The sequence below is a fragment of the Scylla paramamosain genome, chromosome 11 (assembly GCF_035594125.1).
Source record: "Scylla paramamosain isolate STU-SP2022 chromosome 11, ASM3559412v1, whole genome shotgun sequence".
NCBI lineage: Eukaryota > Metazoa > Arthropoda > Malacostraca > Decapoda > Portunidae > Scylla > Scylla paramamosain.
The window spans coordinates 11,647,610-11,665,519 of NC_087161.1; the positions used below are offsets into that span (position 1 = coordinate 11,647,610).

Sequence of the window (17,910 nt, forward strand, 5' to 3'; positions counted from 1 at the left end):
TCACTCTTATAGGTGATGTATGGTGCCTTTCCACTGCACACTGATTGTGTTCTGTAACGTATCCCTTTTTATATTTGCCTCCATACACTTGCTCTTAAACCATTATCTAACTATTAATTTATCTTGTCTTTCATGGGGTGCATATAGTTATTTAATGTTTATATATTTCATAACATTTCAATATATATATATATATATATATATATATATATATATATATATATATATATATATATATATATATATATATATATATATATATATATATATATTGTATTGCGTAAGTAGAGAAGAAGAAGAAGAAGAAGAAGAAGAAGAAGAAGAAGAAGAAGAAGAAGAAGAGAGAGAGAGAGAGAGAGAGAGAGAGAGAGAGAGAGAGAGAGAGAGAGAGAGAGCGTGGAAGTGAGGATGCCCGATGTGCGATGAACATTTGCCCCGCTCTTGCAGTTAAGTTAAAAGCTTAATGCACTCCACCCGGTTTCTTTCCCTATATTATTTCAACACTTCCTTTGTTCCCTGATGTTGAGCCCCACATATTGTATAGTAGGAGAACTGCACTTGACGATGGCATAATCAGTTCCCATCCAGTCCTTATAGTTTCGTTATAATAAGTTTTAAAAATATAATCATTGTGAGTGCGAGGCGGGCGGGAGCGGGTGCGTCGCCACCCCATCCCTTCTCTTGTACCCCCCCCCATCACCTCTCCTCCCATTGCAACAGAGTGGGAGAGCGTCCCACACTGCTTTCTCACGCCTTCAGGTTCAGTCAGTGACCAGCGAGATCAGACGTGCATGAGGAGAGGCAAGGCAAGGCACAGAGACAGAGGGGAGAATACATATTAGAGGGCTTTTAGTTTAATCATACATTATTTGCTCAGTGAAGGAGTAGCCCCTGCTGATATAGGGAAGCGGTAGGATCCTTCCTAAGCCTGCCTATTTTGTTGTGCCCCCCTGGACCTTGATAGAAATGTTATCATCGACACCCTATCTTTGTCCGGGTATCTGGCGTAGTGGAGAGAGTTTCCTGGTTCTCCCTTTTCTCTGTGGGTTGCATGTTCTTGTGTCTGCAGTATTTTTGTTATGTTAATTAAATGCTACTGGGTTTCATAGTTCATTTTAAGGGCTGTAGAGTCAGAGCATCATAAATTTTCTGCTGTTCAGTGAAGTTTACTTCCTCGTCAGGCCCTGCTGGCACGTGGGTGGTAGAGGCCCGTCTTCCAGGAGGCTGTAAGTGACACTGATCCGCAGGATATAGTAGTCTGTGGGTGAGGGCGACCCGTCTCGTGGGAGGTTGGTTACAGATTATTATTAACCTCTTAGGTGTGTGCCCTTTGTTGTAACTGATCCTTCCCAGAACATGACATACGATTCTTTCTCAGCGGTTGGAGTGGTTTGGCCATTGTCGTACTTCCTTGCCTGTAGAAGGTGAAAGAGGCTGACAACCAGTCTACATAGTAGGCAGACTGGGGAGGCTGAGCCGAGATAGAGGCAGCCATGAAGAGGGGCAGAACCTGGTGTTATGACTGTAAGTGAAAAGGGTGTAAGAGACCAAAAGGACCTTGTAACCCAGAATTGGACCCCATACTAAGTTACGTAAGTGGTGACTTGGGGAAGCTCGCTGAGATAAAGGCACTTGTGAGGGGTAGGATAGTATATATATATATATATATATATATATATATATATATATATATATATATATATATATATATATATATATATATATATATATATATATATATAACGATAATTACTCCCAGTGAGGTGTAAAGCACTGTTCAGGGGGTGCTGTAAACTTATCATTAAACCCAGGTGTCACCTCATTGAACGTTTCCCTTTGTGTCTCACAACACAAGGGGGCAGTCACAGTCTGCCCTCTAAAGACAACTCTCTTCCTCCACACAAAACTACAAGCACCTAATAACACACGCACTCTTCTCTCAAAAATTTCAAAATTATCATGGTGACTCCTACACCAGCCTCGGAGTCCTCATCTGGGGAGGGGACCATAAATGTCCCTAGGTCGGACTGCCTTTCTGTCGACAACCCTAAGTGTCTTGACACCCACCTCAATTTTTTCTTCATTAACTTCTGCAACATTCGCGGTCTAAGATCTAATTTTCAATCTGTAGAACACCACCTCTCCTCTTCTAAACCTCATCTTCTTTTCCTCACTGAAACTCAGGTGTCTGAGGCAACTGACAGTAACCCCTTTTCTGTTCCCTCCTACTTTCTCTATTCTCATTTTCGATCCAAAGCTGGATGCTGCGTTTATGTGCGCAATGACTTAACCTGCTCTCGTGCCCATGCTCTTGAATCTTCCAAGTTTTCCACCATCTGGCTGCGACTACAGAGTCACTGTCAAACTAAATTTATCTGTGCTGTATACCTCTCACCTAACTCTTCTGACTATAAGAAATTCTTTGACTACTTAACTTCCGAAGTGGAGCACATTCTGACCCTCTTCCCTTTTGAAGAGATCTCCATTCTTGGAGACTTCAATGTTCACCATCAGCTTTGGCTTTCTTCTTCCTTCACTGACCATCCTGGTGAGCTAGCCTTCAACTTTGCTATCCTCCATGACCTAGAGCAATTGGTGCAACACCCTACTCGTATTCCTGACCGTCTTCGAGATACGCCCAACATTCTTGACCTTTTCCTGACCTCTAATCCTTCTGCTTATGCTGTCACCCTTTCTTCTCCGTTGATCACAATCTCATATCTGTATCTTGTCCTATCGCTCCAATCCCTCCTCAGAATCCCCCTAAGCGAAGGTGCCTCTGGCATTTTGCCTCTGCTAGTTGGAGGGACCTGAAGAGGTATTTTGCTGATTTTCCTTGGAATGACTACTGCTTCCGTGTCAGAGACCCGTCTTTGTGTGCTGAGCGCATAATAGAGGTGATAGTGTCTGGCATGGAGGCGTAAATTCCTCACTCTTTTTCTCGACCTATACCTTCCAAACCTTGGTTTAACACAGCTTGTTCTCGTGCTATACATGATAGAGAGGTGGCCCACAAAAGGTACTTAAGCCTTCCATCACCAGATTCTCATGCACTTTATATTTCTGCCCGGAACCATGCCAAGTCTGTTCTCCAACTAGCCAAACACTCCTTCATTAACGGAAAGTGTCAAAACCTTTCACTTTCTAACTTCCCTCGTGACTTCTGGCATCTAGCCAAAAATACCTCCAATAACTTAGCGTCTTCTTCTTTCCCTCCTTTATTTCAACCAGATGGCACCACATCTATTTCCAAAGCTGAACTCTTCCTCAAACCTTTGCTAAAAATTCTACCTTGGACGATTCTGGGCTTGTTCCTCCCTCTCCTCCACCCTCTGACTACTTTATGCTACATATTAAAATTCTTCGCAATGATGTTTTCCATGCCCTCGCTGGCCTAAACCCTCGGAAAGCTTATAGACCTGATGGGATCCCTCCTATTGTTCTCCGAATCTGTGCCTCCATGCTTGCACCCTGCCTAGTCAAACTCTTTCAGCTCTGTCTATCAACATCTACCTTTCCTTCTTGCTGGAAGTTTGCCTACATTCAACCTGTTCCTAAAAAGGGTGACCGTTCTAATCCCTCAAACTACCGTCTTATTGCTTTAATTTCCTGCCTATCTAAAGTTTTTGAATCTATCCTCAACAGGAAGATTCTTAAACATCTATCACTTCACAACCTTCTATCTGATCGCCAGTATGGGTTCCGTCAAGGCCGCTCTACTGGTGATCTTCTGGCTTTCCTTACTGAGTCTTGGTCATCCTTTTTTAGAGATTTTGGTGAAACTTTTGCTGTTGCTTTGGACATATCAAAAGCTTTTGATAGAGTCTGGCATAAAGCTTTGATTTCCAAACTACCCTCCTACGGTTTCTATCCTTCTCTCTGTAACTTCATCTCAAGTTTCCTTTCTGACCGTTCTATTGCTGCTGTGGTAGGCGGTCACTGTTCTTCTCCTAAATGTATTAACAGTGGTGTTCCTCAGGGTTCTGTCCTGTCACCCACTCTCTTCTTATTATTCATTAATGACCTTCTAAACCAAACTTCTTATTTTATCCACTCCTACGTTAATGATACCACCCTGCACTTTTCCACGTCTTTTCATAGACGTCCAACCCTTCAGGAGGCAAACATTTCACGCAGGGAAGCCACAGAACGCTTGACTTCTGATTTTTCTAAAATTTCTAATTGGGGCAGAGCAAACTTGGTATTGTTCAATGCCTCAAAAACTCAATTCCTCCATCTATCAACTCGACACAACCTTCCAGACAACTATCCCCTCTTCTTCAATGACACTCAACTGTCCCCCTCTTCTACACTGAACATCCTCGGTTTGTCCTATACTTATAATCTGAACTGGAAACTTCACATCTCATCTCTAGCTAAAACAGCTTCTGTGAAGTTAGGTGTTCTGAGACGTCTCCACCAGTTTTTCTCACCCCCACCGAGCTGCTAACTCTGTACAAGGGCCTTATCCGTCCATGTATGTAGTATGCTTCACATGTCTGGGGGGTTCCACTCATACTGCTCTTCTAGACAGGGTGACTGTCTTCAGCCTCTCTCTCACCGCCGCAATGTTGCATCTCTAGCTATCTTCTACCGCTATTTTCATTCTAACTGCTCTTCTGATCTTGCTAACTGCATGCCTCCTCTCCTCCCGCGGCCTCGCTGCACAAGACTTTCTTTTTTCTCTCACCCCTATTCTGTCCACCTCTCTAACGCAAGAGTTAACCAGTATTCTCAATCATTCATCCCTTTCTCTGGTAAACTCTGGAACTCCTGCCTGGTTCTGTATTTCCACCTTCCTATGACTTGAATTCCTTCAAGAGGGAGGTTTCAAGACACTTATCCATCTATTTTTGACCACTGCTTTGACCCTTTTATGGGACTGGCATTTCAGTGGGCATTTTTTTTATTGGATTTTTGTTGCCGTTGGCCAGAGTCCCTCTTACATAAAAAAATAAATAAATAAAATTATATATATATATATATATATATATATATATATATATATATATATATATATATATATATATATATATATATATATTCTTGGGCTGTTTGCCACCACTGTTTCTGGTGTTGTTGCCGCTAGTTTGATAGTCTTTCCACCCACTTAGTGTTCAAGTCCTCTGATGATGTAGCTGACAGAGTTGTGTCTTGTGGATAGGTGGCTTTTAGATATATGCAAATGAAGGATGCACACAAACACTGTTCACCTTCTGAACTTTTAATGATGACGAGGTGACACACATAAGAATTACCAGTACACACATAGAATAATAATAATCTTAAGAGCAAAGACTGATGACTGCTCGAGTTAAGAACTTTGACACGACTTGAATGATAAACTCCTACTGGAGTGACTTGATGCTCTCGTCTGGAACTCTCGAATCTATGATGTCTGAACCTGACTCTAATATACAATTTAGCCCTATTTATGCAGACGTGCTTACTCGAGATCAGAAGAAAATTAGCCAATAATGGAGTTGAAAAGATGGCCAATCATAGACCTAAAACTAAAGTAATTGGGCCAATCACAGGTCGCCTTGTTTTAGCTAGTAACTTAAGTTTTACAATGGCGGACATCAAAAGAGCCTGACACAGAGACAGTAAAAATGATACAGGATTTTTCCTAGGGTTTTTCTGACCCCCCAGGTGTCCTGCCAGATTACCTTCGTGTGCCATCTCCAAAATTTTCTTCCTATACGAGTACACCCGTGGCACCACAATCTGCCTTTTCACAATCCAGTGATCAGAGGTTGGGGCTGTCAGGGGCCTCCAACTCTGTTATCCACATAGTAACCCACATACTCATTGTCAAGCTCACCCAGCCTTTTAGCCTCATTCCAAATAGACTTCAAGCTTTCATCACTCTCCTGAGCTTTTATCAACTCGCTCTTTTCCACTAGAAAATCAAGGTTGGGCTCCACCTGGCCTACAACCGGCTCATCACTCGCACACTCCGGGTTAGTTCCTTTTTCATCAGGTTCCTCAAACAGAACGCCCAGGCCTTCGTCCTCCTGCGTTGCTCCCTCGGTGTCCATGCGTTCCTTCCGGGCCATCGCTCGGGTCACTGCGCAGACTGGGAACAATTCAGGCACCTCGGCCTCCCCATCTGTTGAGGGAGGGACTTCTGCCGGAGTGGTGGTTTCTGTCATCCCTATCAGAGGGTTGTCTACCATCTGAAGTTTAGGGATAACTCGACCTCCAGCCAGGTCATTCCCAACCAGCATATCCACTCCATCTACGGGCAGTGTCTCCTTCACTCCCACTGTCACCTCTCCAGTGACGTATCCACAGTCCAGCCAAACTTTGTGCAGGGAAATACTGAACTTGCCTCCTGCACCCTTGCATGAGACCTCTCTGCCAGTGCTGGTCTCCTCATTCCATGGGAGTACACTACTTAAGATCAGACTCTGGTTAGCTCCCGTATCCTGAAGGATTCTGATCACCTTCTCTGGACTTCCCTCCACTTTCACTGTGCCCTTACTGGTGAAGTGCTCAAAGCCCTCATCTTTCGGCGGCTCCTCTTGTATCTCTGCACTCATATTCTCCACATACTTTACCAGGTCTCTTTTGGGCGGCAACTGCTCCCACTGGCTTCGGCCGTCCCTTCGGACACTGGTACTTCTTATGCCCGCTACTTCCACATCCAAGGCACTTAACTGCACCTTCATCTCCACTACCCTTCTGGTAATAGGTAGTGCTCCTGGGCCTACTCCTATAGGGCGTAGGCCTCACGTTGTGGTCGGCTGGCGGGGGCATGGTGTAAGTGTGGAGAAAACTATAGTTGTGAGGGCGGGGCTGGTTTGATCTGTGGACTGATGTCGAGCTCATCTGACGGTCATTCTTATATCTCTGATGGCCATCATTTTTGTTGGAGAATGGCTTTCTCCCTCCATGGTGTTCATCTCCGTTCAGCCCATGGACCGCACAGTACTTGTCAGCTCTGCGTCCGGCTTCCATCACATCTTTCACATTATGTGATACGAGCTCATATTTTAAACTGAGGGGCATTTGGCTCATAAATTGTTCCATCCGCATAACTCCTTTTATCTCCTCAGCTGTAGTGGCTTCCTCGGCCTTCAACCACTGGTCCAGTTTAAGACCAACCTCTTGAGCCATCCCGAGATAAGTATCACCTGGGCGTTTTGTGGTCCTGCGGAACTTTTCCCGGTACACACTCGGACATAGAAGGGTTGATCCCAACACCGCTTCCTTTACCGCTTCGTAATCACTCGCGTCTCGCTCACTCAAATTCACATAGACCTCTCGGGCCATTCCCTCAAATTTAGACTGGACTAGTAATGCTCAATCATTTTCATCCCATCCCATCATCTTTGCAGTTTTTTTCAAATTGAACGAAGAAGTTCTCTTCCTCCCCTTCCACAAAGTTAGGCATACTGATGACCTTTCTCTCTAAATCCCCGTTGCCTTGAGCACCATTTCCTGCCCTGGTCTCATTTACTTTATTTTTACTTTCTGCTCTAATCTTTTCTATCTCAATCTCTTTTTTCATCTGTATCTGCTGCAACTCCACCTCTTTCTGCATTTGCTCCTTTTGCAACTCCACCTCTTTCTGCTTCTGCTCCCTCTGCATCTGCAGTTGCATCTGAAGTTTCATTAACTCAAATTTTTCACTACTAGAAAGGCCATCTGTTCCACCAAGAGCACCCAGGTTTATCTCACTGACCCCAGCACCTTCCTCTACACTCTCCCCATCATTATCCTCACTTTCACCACCATCATTTTCAAACCAGCTCCTCTCCACAAGAGCATTTTTCAACTCAGCCTGCATTTCCTCCTTTTTCTTAGATTTCAACTCCACTTGAAACCTCTCAGCCACTGAACATAATTCCTCCCTGGTTAGTGTGTACAAATCATGCACACTCCTCGACAGAAGGAACATCTCAACACGTCTAGCGGCCATGATTACAATCACTACACTCCACAAAATATTCCTCCAAATATTCACCACAATACATGCACAGTTTACAGGTAAATTCCTCCCAACGACAATCACCATGTAACATTCGTTACATTCCACAAATGTTCAAAAATATCCCGGACGGGCCCCCATATTCTGTCACGATCGCTTACTTACCTACGATCGTACGATCCCGGTTATCTCTCCAAGAAAGTGGACGTTACACTGATCCTGGAAAGTTTTAAAGGTCTGGATTTTTAAAGGCTTCGAGTGCCTACCCGACCTATCCGAAATCGCCAGAATTATCTCTCACTCTACCTTTACCTTGACTCAGCACACCTGGAATCACCTCTAGTACCAGATTAATGTTGGGGGAGTAGAAAATACGATTATTCTATGTTACAAGGACATATATTAATACTAATAATAATTCACAAACAACATGAGGTAATACACGTTACTACATGACGTTCTCGTCACTTCCCACAACACCAGAACCCGTTTATACCACCAGTCACAGAAATATTTTCCCTCAACCGCAGGAATTTACCCAGACGCCATTACCGCGTCCCCAGACAATAATTCCCGTATTTCACCTCCTCAAGCCTCACAGGAGATTACCATCATCACCAAAGATTACCCATAACACCATAACATCATCCCCAAAATGACCAATACACCACAACACCAACTTCCAAGGTCAACACCACAACCTCCACTCACAAAATGGCTGCCAGTTTGACCTATGACCCCTTCCAACAGCGTCACCGGCACAACTCAACAACCGAATTTCAGCGGACAAGAGCTCTTGGTACCACAAAAGACTCACTAATCTGATCCTGGATATCAAGGTTATACCGCTACACCACTAGTACCTCCACAAACTCACTCCATCACCAATCCACACCAAGATCCTTCCCTGAGAGACGCCTTCCCTCCGATATACCTCACGACCTAAGGCGCTCTGCCTTCCCCTCCTATGAATGTGTTGTTGCCCACTCAAGCTCCCCTCGTTTTCAACGTATTTCCACCTCAATTATACTTCCTTCCTTATACATACAAAGATATATAGAACTTAAATTATGAAGAGAATAATACTACATGATATAAAATTGGTAAATAAGCCTTACACTACTTATAACAATAATAAGGATAATGCCGGAATAGCAGGTAACCAGGACACGGGGACACTAAGGAAACGTGATCCCATTCAAGGTAAACTCGGCCAATAACATGACAAAAAAAAAAAAAAATATATATATATATATATATATATATATATATATATATATATATATATATATATATATATATATATATATATATATATATATATATATATATATATATATATATATATGAGCACCCAGTCAGCCTGCACTTTTTATATCTTTTGAATATATTTTCTAAATCCTTTGTTTTATCTTCTCATATATGTAAATATATAAAGCTCACACGCATTGTTATTTGTCCACAGCTTATTTATAATGGCATAGTCTCTGTACCGAAACGTTAATTTAAAGATGGTTTTGTAGCTACATTGGTGCTTTTGTTTCTCTCTCTCTCTCTCTCTCTCTCTCTCTCTCTCTCTCTCTCTCTCTCTCTCTCTCTCTCTCTCTCTCTCTCTCTCTCTCTCTCTCTCTCTATGTGGTCGCTGGCTGATACGGTACTAAAGCTGTTGTGAAAACATTATGGTGCTGTTCGGTGTAAACGAAACTACAGTCAGCTGAATTTGGTGCTGATTGTTATTGCATAACAGGGCTGCTAAAGTTGAGGAACCCAGCCACGCTGACGGACAACGTGTGTTTGATGTGTATTGCACGTCAGGATGCGTCCATACCTGCCTCCCAATGTGTCGTGGTGGGATATGGTTTAGGCGCCTTTCCTGTCTCCGCCCACAACAATGCTTACCCTCAAACCCAGGCTTTCGTGCACAACTATGCAGGTGAGTCTGTTGAAAAGAGTGCATGATTCAATTACATATTATAATAATTAATTCATAGATGAACCAGATAAGTGGTAAGTTTATGTACCTATAATTAATGAGAATACTTATATTAGTCGCCGTTCTGAATGGAATCACTCCTTTTTTTTTTTATGCGTCATTTTCCACATACTGTTGGTCATTCTGTGGGTGTGTGTGTGTGTGTGTGTGTGTGTGTGTGTGTGTGTGTGTATATATATATATATATATATATATATATATATATATATATATATATATATATATATATATATATATATATATATATATATATATATATATATATATATATATATATATATATATATATATACACACACACACACACACACATACACACATACACACATATAATGTCACTGTTGGAGGAAGGAAAATAATGACTGACAGTAGGGTGTCCATACTTTTATAAGTACGTTGTTTAATACTACTGAGCTCTCCAGCAAAGGTAGTTGGCAGAGTACCGTCAGAAGGCGTGTTGAGGAAGCTCTCGGTGCCTCTGCTTGGAGCCGAGGAGTGCCGCACCGTGCTGCATAATGTGACTGGTTCCAAAATCCTCGCAGAGTCAAACTCCTTCCTGTGTGGAGGAATCAGTCAAGGTGTTGCCTGCCATGTAAGTGCTGTCACGCTACAGTGCATAATCTCTTTTTCGCTTTCCTCCTCCTCCTCCTCCTCTCCTTTTTTCTTTGTCTTCTCTCTCCTTTATACCTATTCCTATTTCTCTTCCTTCTTTACTTTTCCTGCTCGTCTTCTTTTTCTTTACTTTGTTCTTCTTCTGTCAGACTTCTATGTATTTCAGGGTGGTATCTGAATGATTTCATTTTCCAAGTCTTTGATTAAAATATGAATCTCCCTTCTGGATAAAAGCTAATTTAAATCAATTTAATTGATATTGATACAAGCAATACTGGGTCCTTAACATCCTGTAATCTATTCACGCCGTGAGTTTAACTAATCTAATATATATATATATATATATATATATATATATATATATATATATATATATATATATATATATATATATATATATATATATATATATATATATATATATATATATATATATATATATATATATATATAGCCATTTAACACCAGTCTTCTTATTCTTTGTCTTTCTTAAAGACTGCTGTGTGGTGTTTTTTTTTTTTTTTTTTTTATGTACGAAGGACACTGGCCAAGGGCAACAAAAATTCAATAAAAAAAATGCCCACTGAAATGCCAGTTCCATAAAAGGGTCAAAGCAGTAGTCAAAAATTGATGAATAAGTGTCTTGAAACCTCCCTCTTGAAGGAATTCAAGTCATAGGAAGGTGGAAATACAGAAGCAGGCAGGGAGTTCCAGAGTTTACCAGAGAAAGGGATGAATGACTGAGAATACTGATTAACTCTTGCGTTAGAGAGGTGGACAGAATAGGGATGAGAAAAAGAAGAAAGTCTTGTGCAGCGAGGCCGCGGGAGGAGAGGAGGCATGCAGTTAGCAGGATCAGAAGAGCAGTTAGCATGAAAATAGCGGTAGAAGACAGCTAGAGATGCAACATGGCGGCGGTGAGAGAGAGGCTGAAGACAGTCAGTTAGAGGAGAGGAGTTGATGAGACGAAAAGCTTTTGATTCCATCCTGTCTAGAAGAGCAGTATGAGTGGAACCCCACCCCAGACATGTGAAGCATACTCCATATATGGACGGATAAGGCCCTTGTACAGAGTTAGCAGCTGGGGGTGTGAGAAAAACTGGCGGAGACGTCTCAGAACACCTAACGTCATAGAAACTGTTTTAGCTAGAGATGAGATGTGAAGTTTCCAGTTCAGATTATAAGTAAAGGACAGACCGAGGATGTCCAGTGTAGAAGAGGGGGACAGTTGAGTGTCATTGAAGAAGAAGGGATAGTTGTCTGGAAGGTTGTGTCGAGTTGATAGATGGAGGAATTGAGTTTTTGAGGCATTGAACAATACCAAGTTTGCTCTGCCCCAATCAGAAATTTTAGAAAGATCAGAAGTCAAGCGTTTTGTGGCTTTCCTGCATGAAATGTTTGCCTCCTGAAGGGTTGGACGTCTATGAAAAGACGTGGAAAAGTGCAGGGTGGTATCATCGTAGTATCAGCGTAGGAGTGGATAGGAGAAGAAGTGTGGTTTAGAAGATCATTAATGAATAATAAGAAGAGAGTGGGTGACAGGACAGAACCCTGAGGAACACCACTGTTAATAGATTTAGGAGAAGAGCAGTGACCGTCTACCACAGCAGCAATAGAACGGTCAGAAAGGAAACTTGAGATGGAGTTACAGAGAGAAGGATAGAAGCCGTAGGAGGGTAATTTGGAAATCAAAGCTTTGTGCCAGGCTCTATCAAAAGCTTTTGATATGTCCAAGGCAACAGCAAAAGTTTCACCAAAATCTCTAAAAGAGGATGACCAAGACTCAGTAAGGAAAGCCAGAAGATCACCAGTAGAGCGGCCTTGACGGAACCCATACTGGCGATCAGATAGAAGGTTGTGAAGTGATAGATGTTTAAGAATCTTCCTGTTGAGGATAGATTCAAAAACTTTAGATAGGCAGGAAATTAAAGCAATAAGACGGTAGTTTGAGGGATTAGAACGGTCACCCTTTTTAGGAACAGGTTGAATGTAGGCAAACTTCCAGCAAGAAGGAAAGGTAGATGTTGACAGACAGAGCAGAAAGAGTTTGACTAAGCAAGGTGCAAGCACGGAGGCACAGTTTCGGAGAACAATAGGAGGGACCCCATCAGGTCCATAAGCCTTCCGAGGGTTTAGGCCAGCGAGGGCATGGGAAACATCATTGCGAAGAATTTCAATAGGTGGCATGAAGTAGTCAGAGGGGGGAGAGGGAGGAACAAGAACAGAATCGTCCAAGGTAGAGTTTTTTTTAGCAAAGGTTTGAGCGAAGAGTTCAGCTTTAGAAATAGATGTGATAGCAGTGGTGCCATCTGGTTAAAATAGAGCAGGGAAAGAAGAAGAAGCAAAGTTATTGGAGATCTTTTTGGCTAGATGCCAGAAGTCACGAGGGGAGTTAGATCTTGAAATGTTTTGACACTTTCTGTTAATGAAGGAGTTTATGGATAGTTGGAGAACAGACTTGGCATAGTTCCGGACAGAAATATAAAGTTCATGAGATTCTGGTGATGGAAGGCTTAAGTACCTTTTGTGGGCCACCTCTCTATCACGTATAGCACGAGAACAAGATGTGTTAAACCAAGGTTTAGAAGGTTTAGGACGAGAAAAAGAGTGAGGAATGTACGCCTCCATGCCAGACGCTATCACCTCTGTTATGCGCTCAGCACACAAAGACGGGTCTCTGACACGGAAGCAGTAGTCATTCCAAGGAAAATCAGCAAAATACCTCCTCAGGTCCCCCCAACTGGCAGAGGCAAAACGCCAGAGGCACCTTCGCTTAGGGGGATCCTGAGGAGGGATTGGAGTGATAGGACAAGATACATATATGAGATTGTGATCAACGGAGCAGAGAGGGTGACAGCATAAGCAGAAGGATTAGAGGTCAGGAAAAGGTCAAGAATGTTGGGCGTATCTCCAAGACGGTCAGGAATGCGAGTAGGGTGTTGCACCAATTGCTCTAGGTCATGGAGGATAGCAAAGTTGTAGGCTAGTTCACCAGGATGGTCAGTGAAGGGAGAGGAAAGCCAAAGCTGGTGGTGAACATTGAAGTCTCCAAGAATGGAGATCTCTTCAAAAGGGAAGAGTGTCAGAATGTGCTCCACTTTGGAAGTTAAGTAGTCAGAGAATTTCTTATAGTCAGAGGAGTTAGGAGAGAGGTATACAGCACAGATAAATTTAGTTTGCGAGTGACTCTGTAGTCGTAGCCAGATGGTGGAAAACTCGGAAGATTCAAGAGCGTGGGCACGAGAGCAGGTTTAGTCATTGCGCACATAAACGCAGCATCCAGCTTTGGATCGAAAATGAGGATAGAGAAAGTAGGAGGGAACAGAAAAGGGGCTACTGTCAGTTGCCTCAGACACCTGAGTTTCAGTGAGGAAAAGAAGATGAGGTTTAGAAGAGGAGAGGTGGTGTTCTACAGATTGAAAATTAGATCTTAGACCGCGAATGTTGCAGAAGTTAATGAAGGAAAAATTGAGGTGGGTGTCAAGACACTTAGGGTCGTCGACAGAAAGGCAGTCCGACTTGGGGACATTTATGGTCCTCTCCCCAGATGGGGACTCCGAGGCTGGTGTAGGAGTCGCCATGATGATTTTAAAATTTTTGAGTGAAGGGTGTGTGTGTTATTAGGTGCTTGTAGTTTTGTGTGGGGAAAGAGAGTTGTCTTTAGAGGGCAGGCTGTGACTGCCCCCTTGTGTTGTGAGACACAAAGGGAAACGTTGAGTGAGGTCACAGCAGGGTTTAATGATAAGTTCATAGCACCTCCTGAACAATGCTTTAGGCCTCACTGGGAGTAATTATCGTTTCAGCAGGTGTCTACTGCCTCCTCCTCCCACATGCATATGAAATAATCCTAAAAGTATACACTTGAGGTCAGTGTTCGTTTAATTATCCAATCAGAATCTGCCCATAACTCAACAGTAAAGATGATAGTAATGTTAACGCATAAAAAAAAAACGAAATTATTAATAAAAAAAAAGTTATGTGTATAATTTCATAATACAAAGCTGTCAATGGAAAGATTATAGGAAATGAATATTTCATTGTATGATTTATTAGTTTTCTGCTTCTGAAACATTAACATCTTTTTTTTTCCGTATTACTTGATATGCTCACACACACACACACACACACACACACACACACACACACACACACACACACACACACACACACACTCATGTTGTTTCAAGATAATGTTTCTTCATGTTTTTACACATATAATGAAACGTGGTCTAGAAACAACGAAAAACACACAATGAAGATATTTTATTATAGATAATTAATTGGTACAGTTAGACAATGAAAATCAGTTTCAGGAACATGGAACCTTGAAAAGGGAATCACGGTCACCAGAAAACAGTCTTATTAATTTTAAGTTGAGTAATGACGACAAATCCTAAATGTTTGGAAGATAATGGCTTGAAATTACGATTGCAGTCTAAAAGGCTAAGATTTGAACTTTGCCTATCTCACATCTTATCATATACAGTATTTTCAGCGTTGTGTTCGGAAGCATCATTTCAACCAAGTGCAGAAATGTGTAGACTTTAATCTTCACACATGTCACAATTGCTCTACACCCTCTCTCTCTCTCTCTCTCTCTCTCTCTCTCTCTCTCTCTCTCTCTCTCTCTCTCTCTCTCTCTCTCTCTCTCTCTCTCTCTCTCTCCTGTCATTTATGCTGATGTATATTCCACCCTGTTCCCGTCTGACAGAGTACCCTGGACGGAGGATCACCCTTGGGTTGTGAGGTAGGCGGCCGATGGTTCCTGGCAGGTCTGGTATCCTGGTCGCGAGATTGCTCCTCGTCAGGCCAGGCCAGTATTTACTCTCGGATCCCTGCGTTCACTGGTTGGGTGCAAGCAGCTTACCTCCGTTCTCTAGGGTTTGCGACAAGCCCCCTGCAGACACGCCAAATCCACTGGATTTACCACCATTTGGACAAGATCAACAAGGAATTTGCATAATGAAGGGGACGCTAATGTGTTGCCAGCCTGGAATGATCCCCTATTGACCAGCTGAGTGACCAGTTGACTGACTGAATCAATAAAACTACTGAATGAATTACATTTTATTGAAACATGGAAGCAGTGATTTTCCACTCATCTGACCTGAAGAGTAAAACACAGAAATGTTACTGATCATATTCTCTTTAAAGTGAATAATAATGTAACAAAGTAAGAAAACCAACTTGATTTTTTTTTCGGTGTTTAAGTTCGGGTTCCCCTGATGAATCAGGATTAAATCGGTACCTCCTAATGGAGGACTTTTAGTTTTGACATTAGAGAAACATTACTTCGAGTGGATGCTTCTTCTAACCACAGATCATGACGAAGATTTTAATCTGTGCGGCTTAGGCCCCATTGGTTCCTTTGCATGGGTGGTACCACACTTTCATGAGGTTTTTTTGTACAATGTTTCCAGAGTTTGGCAGGTCATAAAGCTTTCCTTTTATTAATGTGCAGCTATCAGACGGATGAACGAAAAGATTAAGGAGAAGGAATTTTTTAAGGTTACTTCATCAATTTTTTAATCTTGATCTGAAAAAAAAAAAAGGCATACAACCAACTTAGTTGACAGTAAGGAGACAATGAAAACAATTTGGTGTTAATATTTTATTATGTGAAAGTTGAAACTACTGACTAATAGGAGGAACCCAGGTAAAATCTTGTAAGGGTTCACCTTCTTACCTTAGAAATATAAGTTCTCTATACCAAAGCCTTGCTTAATTGTGTCTATTACCTCCAATAAGTGTTGTTTCTGCTCCTGCTTTTAAACTAATGTGTGTATCCAATGGTTCTGGAAAAAAGGAAAAAAGAAAAAAAAATAGAGAAGGGAAAATGCTTCCTAAACCTACAACCCTCTATCATACCACATTACAAGACTTGAGAACTTTTGTTTTATTTGACCATGAAACGACAAGATGTGCACGCCATACATATCCTGAACCATAAAATACAAAATAATATTTTTGATCCATGTTACTTAAGTTATCCTAAAGGAGGAAAATTACTGTAGACAGGTTATGGATAACTGAGGTCCCTGTCAGTTAGTGACCAATATCAGATATTTAGGTCCCATAAATAAATATAATCATCATAGGCTAAGCTGATTCAGAAGCCCACACTTTTTCGCAGGGCAGCTGATTGCGCACTTCAGATGTTCTTGCCACATGCTTTTTTTTTTTTTTCTTCTTTTTAAGATTTTTCGTTACCACATTACCAACTACCCTTGCATTAGATTATCAATATGAAGTTAACAATGGCGAGGCATCCAGCGGCACGTTTTGTTAGCCATATGGATGCGTTTTGTTGTGACCTAAGACGATGCACGAGCAGAAAAATAAGAATAATATCTAAGAAGGCACAAGAACAGAAGTAGACGTAAGAAGAGAAGCATAATAACAGAAGAAAGAAGGGGATGGACAGAAATCAGAAGATAATGTTGGAAGAAGCCAGTAAGAGCACAAGACGGTCAAATGGAGATTCAAGAGCAAATAGCAAGATTACTAGTACATATCGCAAACCGATAAAGAAGAGAAGGTACCGAGAACAACAACAATATCTAGGCCCAGATGTTTTCAATGATTAATAGACAGAGAAGCAGAAGACGGCAAAATACAAATGAGAATAAGAGATTTACTAACAAATACATAACAAATAGAAGATATCGCAGGCCGAGGAACCAAGATAGTGGAGCAGAAGACGGCAAAAGACAAAGGCGAACAAGAGATACAGAGAGAAATTAAGAAAAGCAACAGAACGAGAGAAAAGAAACTTCTAGAACAAACTTCCATACCCTGAAGTTATCAGAGGACTAAGATGCAGCGATGCCGCGGAAGGAGGGAAGGTAGGCAGTTAGCAAGATCAGAAGAGCAGTTAGCATGAAAATAGCGGTAGAAGACAGCTAGAGATACAACATTGCGGCGATGAGAAACAGGCTGAAGACAGTTAGAGGAGAGGAGCTGATGAGACGAAAAGCTTTTGATTCCACCCTGTCTGGTAGAGCGGTATGAGTGGAACCCCGCCCCCAGACATGTGAAGCATACTCCATACATGGACGGATAAGGCCCCTGTACAGAGTTAGCAGCTGGGGGGGGGGGGGGTGAGAAAAACTGGCGACGTCTCAGAACACCTAACTTCATAGAAGCTGTTTTAGCTAGAGATGAGATGTGATGTTTCCAGTTCAGATTATAAGTAAAGGACAGACCAAGGATGTTCAGTGTAGGAAGAAGAGGGGACAGTTGAGTGTTATTGAAGAAGAGGGGATAGTTGTCTGGAAGGTTGTGTCGAATTGACAGATGGAGAAATTGAGTTTTTAAGGCAATGAACAATACCAAGTTTGCTCTGCCCCAATCAGAAATTTTAGAGAGA

At 42.0% G+C, this 17,910-nt stretch overlaps 1 protein-coding gene across 5 annotated transcripts in view; it reads left to right on the forward strand.

The window, feature by feature from the left end:
- The window catches only part of LOC135104950 (protein masquerade-like), a 58,427-nt gene extending 42,166 nt beyond the window's left edge, over nt 1-16,261 (forward strand). For all 5 annotated transcript variants that reach the window (XM_064012765.1, XM_064012769.1, XM_064012768.1 and 2 more), the window contains exons 10-12: nt 9,684-9,869; nt 10,352-10,521; nt 15,253-16,261. In XM_064012765.1, coding sequence (XP_063868835.1) covers nt 9,684-9,869; nt 10,352-10,521; nt 15,253-15,504 — 608 coding nt within the window. In that variant the 3' untranslated portion in view covers nt 15,505-16,261. The remainder of the gene's footprint in view (nt 1-9,683; nt 9,870-10,351; nt 10,522-15,252) is intronic.
- Nucleotides 16,262-17,910: the final 1,649 nt, after the last annotated feature.